Genomic DNA, 21,355 nt, shown 5'->3' with positions numbered 1-21,355 from the left:
TCAGGCAAGGGTAAAACAATGGGGTTATGTTCATTAGCCTTCATCAAACCAGGCAAATTGGGCTAAGTTATTACTTTCCATTGTGACTGAGTTCAAGCGAGCAGACCAGACTGATGTTGTCACTCAGCACATCAAACATGGTCACAGGTACAGTGATCATCGCAGCAATAGTTGTGTACTTAGAATCAGCCCTGACAATGCTAATTTTAAGTATCTGGGATCTCTGTCCCCTAAAGCTTTTTGACCATCTGTGTGAATTCCTTTGTCCCAGCAAAGGTATTGGAAACTTCAGAGGTGATTGCCATTGTAGATATCGAACTCAAAGGAATCATTGTCAACCCAAAATATTAATGTCATTGTAACAATTTGAGTTGTATTAAAAAAGTAACATTAGCAAAGTTGCAGCTGACACAAAGCTAGGTGGCAGTGTGAAATGTGAGGATGATGTTATGAGAATGCAGGGTGACTTGGACAGGTTGGGTGAGTGGGCAGATGCATGGCAGATGCAGTTTAATGTAGATAAATGTGAGGTTATCCACTTTGGTGACAAGAATAGGAAGGCAGATTCCTATCTGAATGGTGTCAAGTTAGAAAAAGGGGAAGTACAATGAGATCTAGGTGTTCTTGTACATCAGTCACTGAAAGTAAGCATGCAGGTACAAGGAGCAAAGAGGTCCTTCTGCAGTTGTACAGGGCCTTGCTGAGACCACAGCTGGAGTATTGGGTGCAGTTTTGGTCTCTAAATTTGAGGAAGGACATTCTTGCTATTGAGGGAGTGCAGCGTAGGTTCACGAGCTTGATTCCTGGGATGGCGGAACTGTCATATGTTGAAAGATTGGAGTGACTGGGTTTGTATATACTGGAATTTAGAAGGATTAGAGGGGATCTGATTGAAACATATAAGATTATTAAGAGATTGGACACGCTAGAGGCAGGAAGCATGTTCCTGATGTTGGGGGAATCCAGAACTAGAGGCCACAGTTTAAGAATAAAGGGGTAGGCCATTTAGAACAGAGTTGAGGAAAAACGTTTTCACCCAGAGAGTTGTGGATCTGTGGAAAGCTCTGCAGGCAGTAGAGGCCAATTGGATGCTTTCAAGAAAGAGTTAGCTAGAGCTCTTAAAGATAGTGGAGTCAAGGGATATGGGGAGAAGGCAGGAACTGGGTACTGATTGTGGATGATCAGCCATGATCACAGTGAATGGTGGTGCTAGCTTGAAGGGCCGAATGGCCTACTCCTGCACCTATTGTCTATTGTTTTGCTGTTCAGGGTATAAAAATGTGATGTATTTTGAATCTGGGAGACTCTACCAAGAGAGTCTTCAGAGGAATGTCTGTTTGTCTTGAAGAGTACTTTTATATCACCAGAGTCAGGTCACAGTCACAACACTGGAGACAAAAATAACTGCTGTTGTTGGACTGCTCCTCTGCAAAAACTCTTCAAAGAGGTGTTGAGTCTTGAATATGGCCATGGATTTACCTGACCTGTGACACTATAGAAGTTAGACTCTGAGTCTGTGTGTCCAGGCCAAACAAAGCCCGAAGTCCGAGAGTCTGGGGCCAAGGACTGGAGACCCAGAGGTGGCCTACACTGGGTTTAAAGGAATGTCTGTTCATGTGTGGATCAGTAAGTGGATAGAAAGGGCTTGCTTTCCCATTGTTGTCTTGTTTTGCTTTATAGTTGTTGTCACTGCTGCTGGTGTTATTCTGCTAAACATTGCAGGCATGCCATGTTGGCACCGAAATGTGTGGCGACATTTGTGGGCTACCCCCAGCACATCCTTGGCTCTTAACAACATGAACACATTTCACTGTACGTTTCAATGTACATGTGATTCATGTGAATCTGAATCATTATGAATTGTTAGTTATATTTGAAGAATTTGGAACAGAAAGCAAATGACTGACATGGTTAGGTAATCAACTGAGCAACAGGACCCAGAGCTGGGCTAATGGGCAGTTACCCATTTTAGTCTTGACAGAATTGGTAGAAGAGATCATTAGTAGTCATGTGATCTCTTGAGTCTAGAATGATGTTTCTCCAGCGGGGTTGTTCGTTGTTGGGTCCTCGGGTAGCTATAGAGGCCGATCCAGGATCCACATAATCAGGATGTTAAGTTGGATTCTCTTAATGGAGAATGCCTGTGTGTAACTTTATTTGATGCTGGGAGGCTGATGCATGGGCAGCCACCACACAGTCCAAACAGATGGAGGCCAGGGCATGGAATGCAATATGACTGTGGATCCTTCACTGTTGTAACCTTCCTCTGACTTAGTTGCCTTTGTGATGTGACATCTTCTGCCAGCTCCACCGCTGAGGTATTGGTTAGATCATTTTTTGTCTGGAACATCCCCCTTGACTTTACCACCGTGGGTGTCCATAGCAGGAGCTAAGCATCAGATGGCTAAACTGCAGATGGCATCTCAGGAACTCAGGAGCCTCTCCACTATGGTAAGGTGCCTATCTTCAAAGAAGAGAAATGACCACAATGTGAACCTTGCAGAAGCAACATTTCACCTTCAGATCAAATGCACTAAAATCATGTTACATTGGAGACTGCAAAGCATATCACACAACTCAAACCGGTCATTTATGAAGTTCTGGGAGCAAACGCCAATACCAGTAACGTGCACCCCCATAACCTGCAACCCTTTTGGTTCAGTACCTCAGAATCAGGTTTAATATCACCAGCATATGTTGTGTTTTGTTTTGTAGTAGCAGTACATTGCAATACTTAGTCATAAGAACTATAAATTACAATGAGGTGTCTGTGGAAAGAAAATTTAAATAAGTACTGTAGTGAAAAAGAGGGGAAAAGTACTGAGCAAGTGTTCATGGGTTCATTGTCCATTCAGAAATCTGATGGCGGAAGGGAAGGAACAGTTACTGAAACATTGAGTTTGTATCTTCAGGCTCATTACCTTCTGTGTGACAGTAGAAATGAGAAGAAGACGTGTCCTTGGTGATGGGGATCTCTAATGATATTTCAGACTGTACCATTAATGTCAAACCGGGGGATGAACCATAGTTCAGTAAAGAATGGCAGCCATGCAGGAAGACTTAAAAATGCAAGGCTAACTGGTGACACTGTAACATGAGTGTGAAACAAGAGAACAACAGCATGAAGTGGACAGATGTAACTGATCTAGCAAGCAATAGGACAAATCAAAGTGCAACCCATCTTACTGTATCATTTTATACATGTAGTGGGCTTTGAACAAATTAAGACCATAATATATACAGTAGGAGTAGAATTAGACAATCCAAACCACAACCTCTTTCATCAAGACTGACAAGAGCTTAAGGCAAGTGGAAATTGGCTTCTCTTTCAGTCGTACAACATTCTGAATTGGAAATATACAGTAGTATATCATTGTTCCTTCATTGCTACTGGGTCCAAAGACTGGAACTCAAATTTCAAAGGTCCAGAGGTTCAAAGGTCCAATTTAATAGAAACATAGAACATTGCAGCACGGAAACAGGCCTTCTGGCCCTTCTTGGCTGTGCCAAACCATTTTTCTGCTGAGTCCCACTGACCTGTACCTAGCCCATATCCCTCCATACACCTCTCATCCACGTACCTGTCCAAGTTTTTCTTAAATGTTAAAAGTGAGCCCGCATTTACCACTTCATCTGGCAATATGTCTACCAATTCATATGTATACAATATACATCCTGAAATGCTTTTTCTTCTCAAACATCTGCGAAAACAGAGAAGTGCCCCAAAGAATGAACAGCAGTTAAACGTAATAACCCCAAAGTAACCCCCAGCAACCCTCCCTCCCACGCAGCAGTGAGCAACAATCCCCCCTCCCCCCAGTGGCAAAAAAATGCAAGCATTGGCACCGCCATCGAGCATTCAGCGTGAGCAAAGCAATAGCAAAGACATAGGTTTGCAGTTACCTCAAAGACTTCGCGTTTCACCCGGCACTCGACAATCCACAGATTCTCTCTCTCACTAATAAGGGAGAAGGAGGTGTCTCCATTTTGTTAGCAAGCAGGGAGACAAACAAGTCGCAGGTGTACGATATTAAAAGTCCGTTATGTCACTTTTTTCGAGCTCTGTGCCTGAAGATCACAAATATCCTGGGTCTTTGGGCCCACAGCAGTAGATTTTCCGACTTCCCCGACGACACACAAGTCTCCTGCTGTGACACCAACCCTCGATCAGCCCATCTCCAGACCCTGAGATCTTAGGCTTCCAAATCTGAGCCTTACTCTTAGGCCGAACCCTTGACGTACTGAACAATGACCAGTTCTGAAACCCCGAGAACATGTCTCATTCTCACAAAGAACCAAAGTCAGCATGTAACTCCAGGTCAGGGTCTTCAAAAGAACCCTGAAAGGGAAAAATAAAGATATTACAGATGGAAGTAGAGCTGTTTCCGAATATGCAAGCAAAGGAGTTGCCATTTAGCACCATCTTCATTTCGCTCCGCCTCCCCTTCACAGTATTGCAGTATCTGTGCTAAGAGGACTGCTGCAGTTCAAATAAATAAATCACTGCCCCTTACTCAAGGGCAGTAATTATGGACAATGGATTCTAGTCTTGCCAACAACGCCAATATCCTGAAAGTTGACATCAAAGGAATGACTACAATGCATGGTAAGAATGTGATGTCCAACATAGAGGGAAATAATTTTCCTAGCAGTCAATGTCAAGATCTAGGAGAAGAGTGACTCCTAAATTAAAGTGCAAAGTAAACTCATTATTAAAGTTCATTTATTTCACCATACACTATTCTGAGATTAAATTTCTTGTGGCCATTCAGAGTAGAACAAAGAAATAATATAGAATCAATGACAAACTATACACAAAGACTGACAACCAATGTGTAAGAAAGACAAAATGGGCAAATATAACAAAAAGCTAATAATATTAATAAGTAAATAAATAATACTGAGAAGATGGATTGTAGATCCTTGTCAGTGAGTCCATAAGTTGTGGAATTAGTTTAGTGTTGAGATGAGTGAAATTATCCATGTTGGTTCAGGAGATTTATGGTTGAAAGTAATTATAGTAGAATGGTGAAAATCTTGAAGAAGAATGGAATCAAAGACAGTTAAGGGTCCTATTCATCTTCATTATGTGTCGTGTCATATGACGTAGATGATCAGATTCTTATGACCATGATTGTTCTTGGCAATTTTTTCTCCAGAAGTGGTTTGCCATTGCCTTCTTCTGGACAATGTCTTTACAAGACAGGAGATCACAGCCATTATCAATACACTTCAGGGATTATCTGCCTGGTGTCAGTGGCTGCATAACCAGGACTTGTGAGATGCACCTTCTGTTCATACGACCATCCAGCATTTGCTTTCATGGCCTCATGTGACCCTGATCAGGGGGTGGGGGGAGCTAAGCAGGGGCTACACCTTCCCCAGGGGTGACTTGCAGACTAGCAGAGGGAAGGGTGCCTTACACCTCCTTTGGTAGAGAGTATCTCCATCCCACCATTCTAATATTCTTATTAGAATATTCATAGGACTTCAGGGAAAATGCCGTTTCTTGAATCTGGAGGTCTGCAATTCATAGGTGACAAAAGGTGTGCCTAGGTGTCATGAGCACAGGTTTGAGCTCCACATTGTAGGAAGGACAGAGCTGGAAAAAATGCACCAACGATTTAGCAGAATGATATCTCAAATCAGTAGATTAAATTTCAAGGAAGAATTGCATAAATGTAGGTTGTATTCACTGCAATTTAGGAAGTTATTATTAAAGGGGAGCTGATCAATAGAGAAAAGTTATTTCCACTGCCGTGTAATCAACATCTAAGACACATATTCTCTCAGAAACCATTTTGCAGAAACTGATCACAGTTTTGAACATTTATAACCAAAGGATAAGTCATGCTTGGTCAGATATTCATTTTAAATGTAGGATATTACACTTGGTTATTAATTTTAAATTAGGGTGCCATGATAGTGTAACATTTATCACAATCTCTTTACAGTATTGGCTTTAAGTTCAGTGTTCCTTTCCCGCCACTGTCTGTAAAGAGTTTCTATGTTCACCCTTAACAAGGTGCTCTAGTTTCCTCCCACATCCCAAAGATGAACAGTTATGAGGGTGCGTTGTGAGGAAGGACTGGCAGATGATAGAGCAAAAGTGCAACTATTGGGATGAGTTAAGGTGTAACAGGGGGCCCAAATCAAAAAGGGTGATGAATAAAGGAGAAAAACTTATATATTTGAATGCACACAGTATATGAAATAAGGTAAATAATCTTGTAGCACAGTTAGAGGTGGGCAGGTATGATGTTGTGGGCATCGCTGAATCATGGCTGAAAGAAGATCACAGTTGGGAGCTTAACGTCCAAGGATAAAGATTGTATTAAACGGACAGGCAGGTAGGCAGAGGGGGCAGGGTGGCTCTGTTGGTAAAGAATGAAATCAAATCCTTAGAAAGAGTTGACACAGGACTGGAAGATGTAGAGTCCTGGTTGGTAGAGTTTAGAAACTGCAAGGGTATAAGACCCTGATCGGAGTTATATACAGGCCTCTGAACAATAGCCGGGATGTAGGACGTAAATTACAATGCACGTCAAAAGGGCAGTGTTACAATAGTCATGGTGGATTTCAAAATGCAGGTATACTGGGAAAATTTGGTTAGTGCTGGATCCCAAGAAAGAATTTGTTGAATGCCCACAAGTTGGCTTTTTAGAGCAGCTTGTGGCTGAGGAAACTACAGGAAAGGCAGTTCTGGATTGAGTGTTGTGCAACAAATCAGATTAGATGAGGAGGCTTAAGCTAAAGTAACCTTCAGGAGGTAGTGATCATGATATGATTGAATTCACGAATTCACCCTGTAGTTTGAGAGGGAGAGCTAAATTTAGATGTATCAGTATTACAATGGAATAAAGGGAATTACAGAAATATGAGAGAGGAGCTGTCCAAAGTTGATTGAAAGGGCACTAACAGGGACTATGCCACAACAACAATGGCTGGAGTTTCTGGCAACAATTTGGAAAGCGCAGGATAGATACACGCCACAGATGAAGAAGGAGTCTAAAGGGAGGATGCGACAACCGTGGCTGAGAAGGGAAGTCAAAGGCAGCATAAAAGCAAAAGTGAGGGAATATAATATAGCAACAAAATATAGTGGAAAGTTAGAGGACTTGGAAACTTTTTAAAATCAACAGAAGGCAACTAAAACGTAAAGAGAGAAAAGATAAAATATAAAGATAAGCTAGCTAATAATTTGACAATACAAAAAGCTAATTCAGATATACATACTCTATTAGAGTAGAACAGAGAGGAGAGTCCTGAGTTCCTGCAATATCTTGTGTGTGTTGCCTAACAAGACTGGTTGGCTGGCAAGACAGAAAGTGTTTGAATAAAAAATGCCTCTTCTGGTTGGCTGCTGGTGTCAAGTAGAGTTCCGCAGGGGTTGGTGCTGGGACCGCTTCTTTTCAGTTTAAAGGCTTGGATGAAGGAATTAATGACTTTGTGCCCAAGTTTGCAGACGCTATGAAGATAGAATATATGTCAGGAACTGTATGCTCATGCACTTTGGTAGAAGGAATAAAGGCATCATAATTGCACTTAAGTGCTGGGGCAAGGACAGGTTCTATGAAATGATAACACTGAATAATTTAAAATTGATGACCCTCTCCAACTCTGATCCCCAGGTGAGGACTGGCTCATCAACTACCAGTTTCCACCTCCTGAAGTCAATAATCAGCTCCTTGGCCTTGCTGACATTGAGTGAGAGATTGTTTCTGAGGCACCAGCCAGACTTGCAATCTCCCTCCTATATGCTGATTTGTCACCGCCTTTGATTCAGTCTGGGACAGCGCTGTTGTTAGCAAACCTGAATATGACTTTGGAGCTGTGATTAGCTACTCAGTCATAATTGTAAAGCAAGTAGAGCAGTGGGCTAAGCACACAGCCTTGAGGTGTACCTGTGCCAATGGAGATTGTTCAGGAGACATTATTGACAATCCAAACTGACTGTGGTCTGCAAGTGAGGAATTTGAGGATCCAGTTGAACGAGGTTGTACTGAGGCTCAGGTCTTGAAGCTTATTGTGTAATTTTGTGGGGATATTAGTATCGAATGCCGAGCATTAGTCGATAAGGAACATCCTGATGTATGCTGTCAGATCTTTGATATGTCCAGGTGTTGCAAGGTTGAGTGAAGAACTAGTGAAATGGAATCTGCTGTGGGAAAGTAGGCAAATTAGAGCAAATCCAGGTAGTTTCCATGGGAAATTATTGGTATAGGTAACATGGTAAAATTCTTGCAAACTATTACAGTGGTGTAACAAATATATCTGTTCATATGCCATACTTGATTAGCTTAAGCAAATTCAATTTTAGATCATAAAATGCAAATGATGTGTTTTATGCATTTTTTCTTTATTGCGGTAGACTTAGTTGAACTGTTTTTCTAAATGTTTAAGAGAAAAGCTATTTCTTTTCCCTGTTTTAATTTTCAGTATATTTTTTGCAAGCTTCATGACTTTCAATTACGCATGTCACTGTGACCGCAGAGAGTTTCAAATATTCCTAATATGTTCATTCATGTGCTGCTTTTCATACACTCCTGGGACAATTCACGTTTATGTATTCATGTTGAATGCACACTAGTTTTAACAGAATAATTTGCCTTTATTGTATTTGTGGATTGTGAATTGAGGTCTAACAGGATGCATTGAGATTTTATCCAGTACTTTTGAAAGTAAATTGATTTCAGGGAAAAGTGCTCACATACATTTGCATTTAATTTATTGCAAATAATTGTTGGTTGGCTCCATTTCTGTATATTATTTTACTGGTTGGAACTTGAACAGTGATGCGTATATCAAGTCAATCATCCTAGAGCAGGAGTTTCCAATCTTTTTTATGCCATGAACCATTACCATTAACCAAAGGGCCCATGGACCCCAGGTTGGGAAACCCCTGCTAAGGATCTGGACTGGGAGGAAACTTATGCTTTTATGCTTAACATAATTAGGTTGCTTCTGCTCACTGTGCTGAAAATCCTTCTGTTCCTTACTTTCACACCTCCACCCAGATTTGTAATGCAAGTAAGGGGTGACACAGCAGTGCAGTGGTGAGCATTGTGGCATTACAGTCCCATCTGTGAGATCAGGGTCCGATTCCCGCCGCGGCCTGTAATGAGTTTGTTTGTTCTCCCGATGACTGCGTGGGTTTCCTCCAGGCACTCCAGTTTCCTTCAACATTCCAAAGATGCATGGGTGAGGGTTATTAAATTGTCAGCATGCTATGTTGGTGCCGGAAGCATGAAAACACTTGCAAGTTGCCCAGCGCAATCCTCGCGGATCTGATTTAATGCAAATGCCACATTTTGCTGCATGTTGCAATGTACACGTGACAAACAAAGCTAATCATTATGATTAACCTGGACTTTTAAACATTGATTATTTGAAAATAATTACAAATGTTTTAAAGTTTCCATTTACTGCTTTATTAGTTTTCTTAATAACTATCATATGTCTATAAGCTGATAGATTTTCAGGCCTACCATATTCTAATCAGGGACTCCTACCATACAGGACGTGCTCTCTTCTTGTTGCTGACATCAAGAAGAAGGTACAGGAACTTCAGGACTCACACCACCAAATTCAGGAACAATCATTTCCCTTCAACCATCAGGCTCTTGAAGCAAAGAGGATAACTTCACTTGTCCTGTCATTGAAATGTTTCCACAACCAATGCACTCACTTTCAAAGACTCTTCATCTCAGGCTCTCGATATTTATTGCTTATTTATTTGTTATTATTATTTCTTTCTTTATGAATTTATGGTTTGTTGTCATTTGTGCACTGTTCGAACACTCAAGTTGGTGCTGTCTTTCATTGATTCTATTATGGTTATTATTGTATTGTGGATTTATTGAGTATGCCTGCAAGAAAATAACTCTCAGGGTTGTATGTGGTGACGTTATGCATATGTACTTTGATAATAAATTTACTTTGAACTTTGTATTCTAGACCTTTATTAGTTCAGCTATTTGTATTATACTTTCTGGAGAAAATACCCCAGTTCATTAATTTCTTTAGAAGGTGGTACAGCTTGTTGTACTGCCATCCATTTAAATCATTTTAGTACTTTTTCTTATGGTCGTATGTCATATTTACAGCATGAAGGTCAGGACAGGGTCCATTAAACCACTTGAATATTATTGCTTTTCCAATTTAAGATGCTTTATACCAGCACAGATTTCATTTTGTCTATTGCTGGTAATCTAATTCTGTCAGGGCTTGCAGGTACATTCAGGAAAATGAACTCAAAAACTGAGCAGGTGAGGGATGACAGGGATAGTTTTTCCGGAAGGAATAGGTCAAATACATTTCATACCCATTTTTATCTTATTCATTCTGAGGAATTGACCACCTCAAGGTACAAAAAGTCTTCAATTACTTTGCAAAGTTTTCATATATCAATATTGCTGAGCACTTTTTCCACTGAGAGGGTCTGCAAAGAATGCAAAGGCAGTGTCCCATGTCAATTGAACTCAGATCAACATCATCTCATCATAACTGCAGTTGAATATCCTGCTGCTATTAAAGTTGAAGACGTATCTATTTATACAAAAGAGCATAAAATACTAAGTCTTCTGAGGACACTGAATATTTTAGGGCTTTGTCTGATAACATCAACATTTTGTTTGCAATTTTCCATTTTGTTTTATAACCCTTCCAGTTTTCCTTTCCATTTACTTCAGTCACATAGGATATAAAGCTGATTTCCAGTCTGTCACAAGCTCTCATTTTTACACTGGAAAACTGATTCTATCTCAGATATATTTTCCCCAGCTTTAAAGATTGAATTAGGAAAACCCTAATGAAATATCTGCTTGCTGTAAGGTATAGCATTGAAATAATGCAAACCATTTTCTGACTGACTCTTTTAAAATTTGCATTCATTGTTGCAGTGTGCTTTCATATTTAAATTTATTTATCTGTTGTTCAACATTTCCATTGGATTCACATGCTTTTATTTGTCACATCATGGGGCTGACTTGATACAGCTGAGCCAGTACCACTTTTTCAACTCCAATCTGTGAGATGAGATATTTTTAGTCAGTTTTCCTTTCCCCTTCAGGACATATATACATTATTATTTGAGCCAACTGACCAATGGATCTGATCAAACCAGTGACTCTCCCAAATAGCAACCGTATGTGAAGTATAGCAGGCACCAAAAGTAGGAAATAGAAAGACAATAAAGGCGGACACACAACACTTTTGCTTTATTGGTAACGAGTGACAAATCTGTATAATATTTGGGACCCTAGACTCTCTAAGTATAATTAGTTGTTTTGATTATTGTCAAATATACTTCAGTGCACAAGCCTGTCACAGTTAAGAATTAGGTATTTTCTCCAATATGGATGGATTCTGTTCTCGTATTTTTAACCAAGAAGCATAACTTCAAAATTATTTAATTTTGATTCATTTGAACTCTTAATGTGCAGTCCTTAACTTATTAATTATTTAAACATTCTAAAAATTCACTTTTGAAAAAATATACAAAACCCACAATTGGAAACAGGATTGTTTGAAGCTTGACAAACGCTATGTTTTCCAGTTTCTAACGAAGTTTTGCTTAATTTATTTCACAGCCTTTGAGATTATTTTATCGTATTACTGAATGAGATGTACTTACTTTTTGCAGATTTTATAACAAAACAAAACATATATTTCCATTAATGTAGTGGGAGCTTATCCCCATTACCAGCCCGGCTATAACAACCTAACAACCTTAAGGAATTTATATATATACAGTATATAAATAAGTAGGGAAAAAAGAAGAAAAAAAAAGTGAAAAAGAAAAGTGAGTAGTTTCATAAGTTGATGTGTATTGTATGTTCAGAAATCTGATAGTAGGGGAAAATAAATTGTGCTACATCTAACAAGGAAAGAAGAAAAAAAATGATCTGATGTCTCTGCAGAGTTCTTTTCAGCAGCATTCAGGAGAACACATTCAAAATAATTCTTTCATCTTTTTTCTCTCCATCCATGTTGGAGTGATTGACTCTCAGGTGATAGTTTTTCTCAAGAACATGAGTAATGTCAGGACCACAGCATGTGTGAAACTGCAATACAAAAATAGAACTATTATTCCCAGTCAAAGCACTGTGTTCTCTCAACATGCAGTGTTAACCTTCTGAAGCTTGTACCTATGCATAATCAATGATTCAAGAGGTTTTCCACATGTTATCAGGCATATTAATAATAGGGAAGACATGAGGCATGTGTGAGGTAGAATAAGTTGCAGGGTACGAGGAAGAAAAGGGAAGAAATGGGATTGCTTCTGTTGGATCCAGTATAGACTTCATCAGCTGAAGGTCCTCCTATTCCATGCCATTATAAAATGAAAGTAAAGAACAAGTAAATAAGTAAATACAAAAAGTTGCAAACACCCTGAAAGTTCATCAAAATTGAACAAACATTCTGCTCATGAATAATCAAGTATATTAAAGATTTTGCCTCTTTGTATATTTTCCAGATTGTATGGTGTTGTCAATTTGTCGATGAAAATTTCCCTCTAGGTTTAGACATGTTTGCTTTAATGCTCTGAAGTCAACCAATAAGGTACCAAATACACTTGACTGCACTAAATATACATTTGTTCTTCTTGAGAAACTCAAGAAAATATTTGTGCATTATGTTTTATCAAGTTAAATTAAGCACATTAATTCAGAATACTATTTGCTTCACGTAAACAGAACAAAATACTTGTGTGCTTGTTTTTAATGTTTTAGGGCTTTCAAACTATCTTGTTCAGTGTTTACTGGAGAATCTTCGCTTTCTCAATTTACATTTTCAAAGAATGCACTGCCTTGGTACTTCAGATCTGTTGCGTGTCAGAATCGTTCCTTAAGCCTGGTTTAATGATGCGATATGGAAACTGAGAATGAATTGAGCAACATTTTTTCATTGCTTTTATAATAAATAGGTGTAATGCTAGTTACGATTTATATATTTTCCTTGCATTGAAGTGCATCACATCAACACTGGAGAGTATTAAATAACAAGATTCTTTTAAAGGAAATTAGTTTTACATTAAATTGTTTCTTCTGATGCGTATTTTTGTTTGTTTTTCTAAATAGTGAAAAAGTCCATAGATTTTAAATCTAGAGGAGTTAAATTGTTCCCAGGGAAAGACAACAGCAACAAGTTTTCTATCTGTGAGTCTACCTTTTTGTTACCTTTTCTAGAGGAATAGTGAAATAAGTCTGTGTCATTTGTGATGTGTTCTCTGTATGCGTTTTCTGTGCTTTTTTCCTTGTTTTGTTGCAAGTCATTGTGATGGATACGGCTTTGTGACAGTATGCATGGGTATCCTTACTGTTCTCATCTTCGGCACGGAAAGTGACTTATTTATTTTGGAGCCAGATTGGGGGAAAACGTTATAAAAGTACCCATCCAAACCTAAGAACAAATCAGGTCTGACTTTTTAAATCATTTTTGCATGTTTATATTGCATGAGGCATAGGGCACACTGTGTTTGCGTTGACGATCACTCCTCATGCATGAAAGCCCACGTCAGAAGTCAGGATATAGGACACAGCATGGAAATGTAATTCATGTTTATGATGGGAAATCATTTTGTGTGAATCTCTTGACTCAGTAAAATTTGTCATTTTTGTCATTACGGTTTGAGACCAACCTCATATCGCGGCAGTTGAGTGTAAATGTATATAGTCTAAGTATTTGTTCCGATAAGTGACGACTGCAATGTTTTCTCTGGCAAGTCTCTGAATCTGTATCAGATCTTTATTCTGACGGGTACCTTATTCGTTGCCAAGGTGACCTGTTCTGGGGGAAAAAAATAACTGCCTCTATGACATCACCTGTCTTTTCATACCTCAACTCATCCACAATTGGAACACGAAGATTGTTTTTGGTTTCTGTTTTGCTAGGTTATTCCAATGTGCTTTTGGTCTCTTCTTGTATCTCCATAAACTAGTTCATCATAGACAGTCAATTGCATTGGCATTCACACTTTTCCACTTACCCAGCAGCCTGGGCTCATTTTGGATTCTGACTGAATGATATATTTTCATCTGTGTCTTCAAATCTCTTCGAGGACTTGCCTCTCTTTTATTTTGCAGTCTCCTTCAACATGACAACTCATATCAGATTTTCACCCTCCATCTTCCACATCTTGTGTATTCCCAATTTTAATCTCTCAAACATGTATGGTCTTGCATTAATCTCTAAAGTTTCTCCTTAAATCTCTGGCTCATCAACAAGATTTTTCCTTTGTAGAACATACTCCTTTTTGTAAGTTTTAAGTCTTATTTCAAAATACTTCCTTTTGTATCATCAGATGAAATTTTGTTTTGTGATGCACTTGTGAAGCACTGTGAGCCATGTTACTGTGTTAAAGTTCAGAATAAAAGCAAGTGGCTGTTGTTAAGGTATATTGCCTTCATCACTAGAGTATAGTTTTTCCAAGGGTTGAAAGGTTTATCCAATGAATAACTGAAACAAAGAAGAAAGATTACTGTTCCAAACACGACTGTCCAGCATGGAGGTAGGAGTTTGTGTCATTGGTGTCTCTGAATTAAGCACATTTAAGTCACTGAGATTTGCCACAGCAAAATGTTTTCAGCTACATACCGGAATTTCTACAGCAAATAAAAATTGGCAATATTCTGGAATACAATTTCTGCATATTCCTCCCACCACGTTTAGTATAACTTTGAAAATTTGTACCAGAATCAGGTTTAGTATCACTGGCATATGTTGTGAAATATGTTACTTTGAGGCAGAAGTAGAGTACAATACATATATTTTTAAACTGTAAATTATCATGATATATATAAATAAGATTAAATAAGTTGTGCAAAATGAGAGCACAAAAGATTGTGAAATTGAGTACATAGGTTCTTGGTTCATTCAGAAATATGATGGCGAATGGGAGAAGCTGTTCCTACAACGATGAGTGTGCCTTCAGGATTCTGTACTTCCTTGATGGTGGCAAGGAGAAGAATTTATATCCTGGCTGATGATCATCATCTTTTGAAGATATACAGATCCAAATTGACTCAGAGCCCTTAACTCACTCATCTCCCCAACAAAAACCTCCTCCCCGCTCCTACCAGACACCAGCTAGGTACTGACGCAGGTGGCAGAATGGCCCATGAAAATGTAGAAAGCAAGAGTAGGAGTTGGCCCCTTAACCCTTCATCATACAGCAAAATCAAGGCTGATCCCATCTTGGGCTCAGTGTCATAGAAACATGGGAATATAGAAAACCTACGGCACAGCTCAATACAGGCCCTTCAGCCCACAAAGTTGTGCCGAACATGTCCCTACCTTAGAAGTTACTAGGCTTACCTATAGCTCTCTATTTTACTAAGCTCCATGTACCTATCCAAAAGTCTCTTAAAAGACCCAATCGTATCTGCCTCCACCACCATTGTCAACAGCCCATTTCATGCACTCACCACTCTCTGAGTAAAAAACTGACCCCTACATCCCCTCTGTACCTACTCCCCAGCACCTTAAACCTGTGTCCTCTTGTGGCAACCTTTTCAGCCCTGGGAAAAAGCCTCTGACTATACACATGATCAATGCCTCTCATTATTATAATATATACCTCTATCAGGTCACCTCTCATCCTCCTTCACTCCAGGGAGAAAAGGCCGAATTCACTCAACCTTTTCCTGTCATTTTCCTGCAAATCTTCCCCTATGCCAAGGTCTCCCAACCTGGGTTCCATGAACTCCTCGCTTAATGGTATTGGTCCTTGGCATAAAAAAGGTTGGAAAATCTGCTCTGCACCCTCTGCTTTGAATACATTCAGGAATCCTACCTCCAGAATTTCCTGAGTTTGGAAATTCCAGAGACAGATGATCATCTAACAAAAAAAAATCCTTAATGTCTGTGTCCGAAATGAGTGATCCCTTGTTCTTGAGCTTGGCGCCCTTGTTCTTGATATTCTGAGAAAGAAAAAAAAACACATTCTATACTTCTTTCAGAAACTTAAATTCCTATTGAATCTGGTTTCATTATCTGGCTCGATAGTAATGGTGGCGTACATTATAATCAGAAAATGATGGAGTCTCACAACAGTTTGGAGAGCATCTGTGTTAATGCTTCAAGTCAAATTCTAATATAGATTTAATTAAAATTAAAGGTCTGGTGTCAACTTCTCTGTCCAAAGATGCTGCCTGACCTGCTGCTTTCCTAATTTCAGACTTCTACTATCTGTATTTTTTTAAATTTATGCCCCTTCAGAATCCAATATATCAATAATATCACCTAGCAGTAACATCACAGTTAATCTTAACTACTCTGGTTTTTAACTACCTAACCTACTTAACCTTTTCTTCATACATCAAACCTTTTATCCCAGGAATCTTGCAGAACTATCCTATTTTACAATATGGAGATTAAACTTGTATGCAATGCTTCAGGTTCCATCTCACTAGCACTGAGTCAAATTACATCAAACTTGCCTATTTTATACCTTGACTCTTTACAATATAAGACTGCATCTGTTAACCTTCCTTCCTGAACCTGCATTTGACCTTTGTGTTTCATGCGTCAGGTCCCGTAAGCCCATCTTGAAACCCCTGTGAGATGCCCGATTTCCCATTCCCCCACAAAATATGATTAATTTGGAATTAGAGAAGGAGAATTAATTGTTCCTGCAATTAACACCTGTCTGAAGGAAAGGGGATGAAGAAGGAAGAAAAAGAAAACATAATGAGGGAACATATCAATCCCAAGCTAGCTAAACTGCATCTTTTGGAATAGATTTTAATGTGCTCTTACTTGTTTTTTAAATCTCTCAATAGTCTAAGACTGGAGAACATCACCAAATTGTTCTTGTTTTATAATCCTGCTCAAGTTCTCAGCTTTTCTTCCACCACTCTCTTAAATTTAAACAATCTTTCTCAAAAGGTCAGCTTTTCTGAACTACGCTCCCAAACTGTGGAATTCAAGACCCAAAACTATAAAGGATGCAGACTGAGGTGACATTTTGAAAAGCCAGCTCAAAACCTTCTTTTATTTCATCTTGCTTTTAACAAACTTTTGTTTTATCTTTCATTTTGATATTTATATTTATTTTATTTTCATTAATATACTTTTATTCTATTGTAAAGCACTTTGAACTACATCATCTGTATGAAAAGTGCTGTATAAATAAGTTTGTTGTTGTTATTATTATTATTATTAATAATAATAATAATAACACTCAGTTACTAACACATGAGATTCTGCAGATGCTGGAAATCCAGAGTAATGCATACAAAGTGCTAAAGGAACTCAGCAGTTCTGGCAGCATCTATGGAGAGGAGAGGGATAAGCAAAGATTCAGGTCAGGACCCTTTATCATGTCTGGAAAGGAAGGCGGGAGAAGCCAGTATGGGGAGATGGGAGGAGGAGAAGGAATACAAAATGGAAGGTTACATACATCCGAATTAAATTTATTCCTTCCATTTTTTCCTATTTAAGCCATTTACCTCTTTCAGCTTTTAAGGCAAGATCCAAGAACAAGCATAAATAGCAAGTCCTGAAAAAAGGTCTCAGCCCGAATTGCTAGCAACACACACAAAATACTGATGGAATGCAGCAGGCCAGGCAGCACCTATAGGAAGAAGTACAGTCGATGTTTCAGGCTGAGACCCTTTGGCAGGAATAACTGAAAGAAGAGATAGCAAGAGATTTGAAAGTGGGAGGGGGAGGGGGAGATCCGAAATAATAGGAGAGGACAGGAGGTGGTGGGATGAAGCTGAGAGCTGGAAAGGTGTTTGGCGACAGTGATACAGAGCTGGAGAAGGGAGAGGATCATGGGACAGGAGGCATAGGGAGAAAGAAAGGAGGAGGGGAGCACCAGAGGGAGATGGAGAGCCGGCAAGGAGTGATTGTGAGAGGGGCAGAGAGAGAGAAAAAAAGAGAGAAAAAGGACAAAAAGGAAAATAATAAATAAATAAACAAATAAATAGATAAATAAATAAACAAACAAACAAATAAATAAGGGGTGAGGTAAGAAGGGGAGGAGTGGCATTAACGGAAGTTAGGAAAATCAATGTTCATGTCATCAGGTTGGAGGCTACCCAGACGGAATATAAGGTGTTGTTCCTCCAATCTGGGTGTGGCTCCATCTTGACAATAGAGGAGGCCAAGGATAGACATATTAGAATGGGAATGGGACGTGGAATTAAAATGTATGGCCACTGGGAGATCCTGGTTTCCCTGGCAGACAGAGTGTAGGTGTTCAGCAAAACCTAATCTGCGTTGGGTCTCACCAATATATAAAAGGCCACACCGGGAGCACCGGACGCAATATACCACACCAGCCGACTCACAGGTGAAGTGTCGCCTCACCTGGAAGGACTGTCTAGGCCCAGAATGGTGGTGAGGGAGGAAGTGTAAGGGCAGGTGTAGCACTTGTTCTGCTTACAAGGATAAGTACCGGGCGGGAGATCAGTGGGAAGGGATGAGGGGGATGAATGGACAAGGGTGTTGCATAGGGAGTGATCCCTGTGGAAAGCAGAAAGAGTGGGGGAGGGAAAGGTGCTTGGTAGTGGGATCCCGTTGGAGGTGACGGAAGTTATGGAGAATTATATGTTGGACCCGGAGACTGGTGGGGTGGTAGGTGAGGACAAAGGGAACCCTATCCCAATTGGGGTGGTGGGCAGATGGGGTGAGGGCAGATGTGTGTGAAATGGGAGAGATGCATTTGAGAGCAGAGTTGATGGTGGAAGAAGGGAAACCCCTTTCTTTAAAAAAGGAAGGCATCTCCTTCGACCTGGAATCAAAAGCCTCATCCTGAGAGCAGATGCGGCAGAGACGGAGGAATTGCGAGAAGGAGATGGCATTTTTGCAAGCGACAGGGTGGGAGGAGGAATAGCCCAGGTAGCTGTGAGAGTCTCTAGGCTTATAATAGATATCAGTAGCTAAGCCGTCTCCAGAGATAGAGACAGAAAGATCAAGAAAGGGGAGGGAGGTGTCAGAAATGCTGACTGTTCATCCACTTCCATAGATGCTGCCTGACCTGCTGAGTTCCTCCAGCATTTTGTGTGTCTTTCTCCGGATATCCAGCATCTGCAGAATCTCTTGTGTCTATAGGGCAGCACTTCCTTCAGTAAAGGTACCATAAACTACATAAGTGATCCCCTACAGTTTTCAACATCAGGGCAAGGATATTTTCATGCATTGCCTTGCTCAATTGGAAGACAATGCACAAAACACCAAGTTTCGAGATATAAATGTTGAGAAGGGTGTGAGTTAATTTCAGGGGGAGGTGGGTGGTAACGAATTGCAGATTCAATTTATTGCAAGTAGTTTGTAGTGATGGATTTTGACAGGAAGGAACTAGCCAATGGACGGTAAGTGGAACAGTTTTATGAAGTTCCAAAAAAGTGAAGAAAGTTCATACTCTGATTACACGTATCTTTCGAAGTAGCGGATATTTTTGATGCTATTAAAAAGGTGTTTGGAATTGTGACCATATATATAGTGCCACAGATTACAAAAGCAAGTGAGGTTGGGTTTTGTTTTCATATATAAGTCACCGGTTTGATTCAGCTGGGCAAGTTTGGACAATTCTGCATACCTGAAATATTTTATGGCCTTGGAAAGGGTGCAGTAACACCAACTGGGGGTGATCCATGTGGTTGTGTTACTGTTATAACGTGGATAGACTAAACCACTGGATTTAAGGAATTAGAAAACTAACGGGCTAGGGCGGTATGCCTGTGAGAAGTGACCCAAACATTGAGTCTTCATGCAGTGTCCTGATTAATTGAGGTCAGTTTGGGCCAAGAGGTTCAGTTTGGAAAACAGTGAACATACACATTGGTTCAGATGTGTGTGTCAGATGGAGATTTTCACTTTTTCACAGAATTCAAGTCAAGTCCAAGGAAAGAGGTAAGTGGGAGACCAGATATGCACGAATTTGTAAGCTTACAGCATATGCTTATATACTTATGAAACCTGGTTCCATTGTAGTCTATTTCTCCCTTAGGTCCTATTAAAAGTGACAATTACTAGGGAGCCTAATGATGTCGTAAGCACTGCTAAGGTTGTCTGCTTAAGGTTTTAAAGTGACTATTCCCATGTTGTAGCATTATCAATATTAATTGCTACCAGTTAAATAAAGATCAGCAATATGTTGTTTTGCTGTTTCTGAGGGGAATCTGTTTTCAGTTAACAGCTTTAATGAATAAATCTAATTGTTGACAGACACAGTATCTCACTGGTGATTTCTTCATGAATGGTTCTTCATTCTTCAGTTCCCCATGTTGCCTGTTCTGTAACAGCCTACGGATTCTTGGAACTTCTCACACCATAGCTGCTGGCTCAAAAAGCATTAAGAAATGCATAAGTACAGGGATACAGTCTTTGTCTGTAATCGCTTTAGTTATACTTGTCTAGAAATTCAACTCCAGAATGTTTGCTTCAGTATTTTCATTTTGGAAATTATAATTCCTTCAGGAGCAATAATGATTAAATCTGGGGATTTTGCCTTTAGAAATACAACTGGGTACATTATTTGTTTCTTCATTGCAAGTCAAGTTCATTCCCATGCAATGCTTCTTTTGAAGCACTGAGAGGAAATTTCGACCAACTTGTCCTGGGAATGACCACGGTTGATCAATGAGGCATAACGATGACTTCCCAATACAACTATGTTGGGGTAGCTGAAATGTATGTCTCTTATTAATCTTAACTATTCTGTCCTCACCGTGCCTGCCCTTCCACCCCTGGCATGGCATTGAACCCGATCATCTACATCCCCCAACCTTACGGATGTACTTTAGTTGCAAATTTGAATGGAATTGAATTGAATTGACTTTATTTCTTACATCCTTCACATATATGAAGAGTAAAAATCTTTATGTTACATCTCCGTTCAAATATGCAATCATAGTAATTTATAATAATTTATAATAAATAGAAGAGTCAATGTAACATAGAGTACACTCACATCAGCGTGAGTTCATTAGTCCAATGGTCTAGTGGAAGAAGCTGTCCCGGAGCCTGCTGGTCCTGGCTTTTATGTTGCGGCACTATTTCTTGGATGGTAGTGGCTGGAATAGATTGTGGTTGGGGTGACTCGGGTCCCCAATGAACCAAAGGGCCCTTTTTACACACATGTCTTTGTAAGTGTCCTGATTCATGGAAAGTTCACAACTACAGATGTGCTGGGCTGTCCGCACCACTCTCTGCAGAGCCCTGTGATTAGGGGAATTTCAGTTCCCATACGAGGCAGTGATGCAGCTAGTCAAGATGCTCTCAGTTGTACCCCTTTAGAAAGTTCTTAGGATTTGGGCGACAATAGCAAACTACTCAACTGTCTGAGGTGAAAGAGGAGCTGTAGTGCCTTTTACACCACACAGCTGGTGTGTACAGACCGCAT

The 21,355-nt window shown here is 39.7% G+C and overlaps 1 protein-coding gene across 1 annotated transcript in view; it reads left to right on the top strand.

Moving 5' to 3' along the window:
- Nucleotides 1-21,355, top strand: part of csmd3b (CUB and Sushi multiple domains 3b) — a 2,186,187-nt gene that overhangs the window by 1,291,682 nt on the left and 873,150 nt on the right. Inside the window, exon 7 of the mRNA XM_059983996.1 lies at nt 13,083-13,160. Coding sequence (XP_059839979.1) covers nt 13,083-13,160 — 78 coding nt within the window. The remainder of the gene's footprint in view (nt 1-13,082; nt 13,161-21,355) is intronic.

This window comes from Hypanus sabinus, chromosome 1 (assembly GCF_030144855.1).
Source record: "Hypanus sabinus isolate sHypSab1 chromosome 1, sHypSab1.hap1, whole genome shotgun sequence".
Lineage (NCBI taxonomy): Eukaryota > Metazoa > Chordata > Chondrichthyes > Myliobatiformes > Dasyatidae > Hypanus > Hypanus sabinus.
The sequence above is the reverse complement of the archived record's forward strand: the minus strand, read 5'-3'. Positions and strand labels throughout refer to the sequence as shown.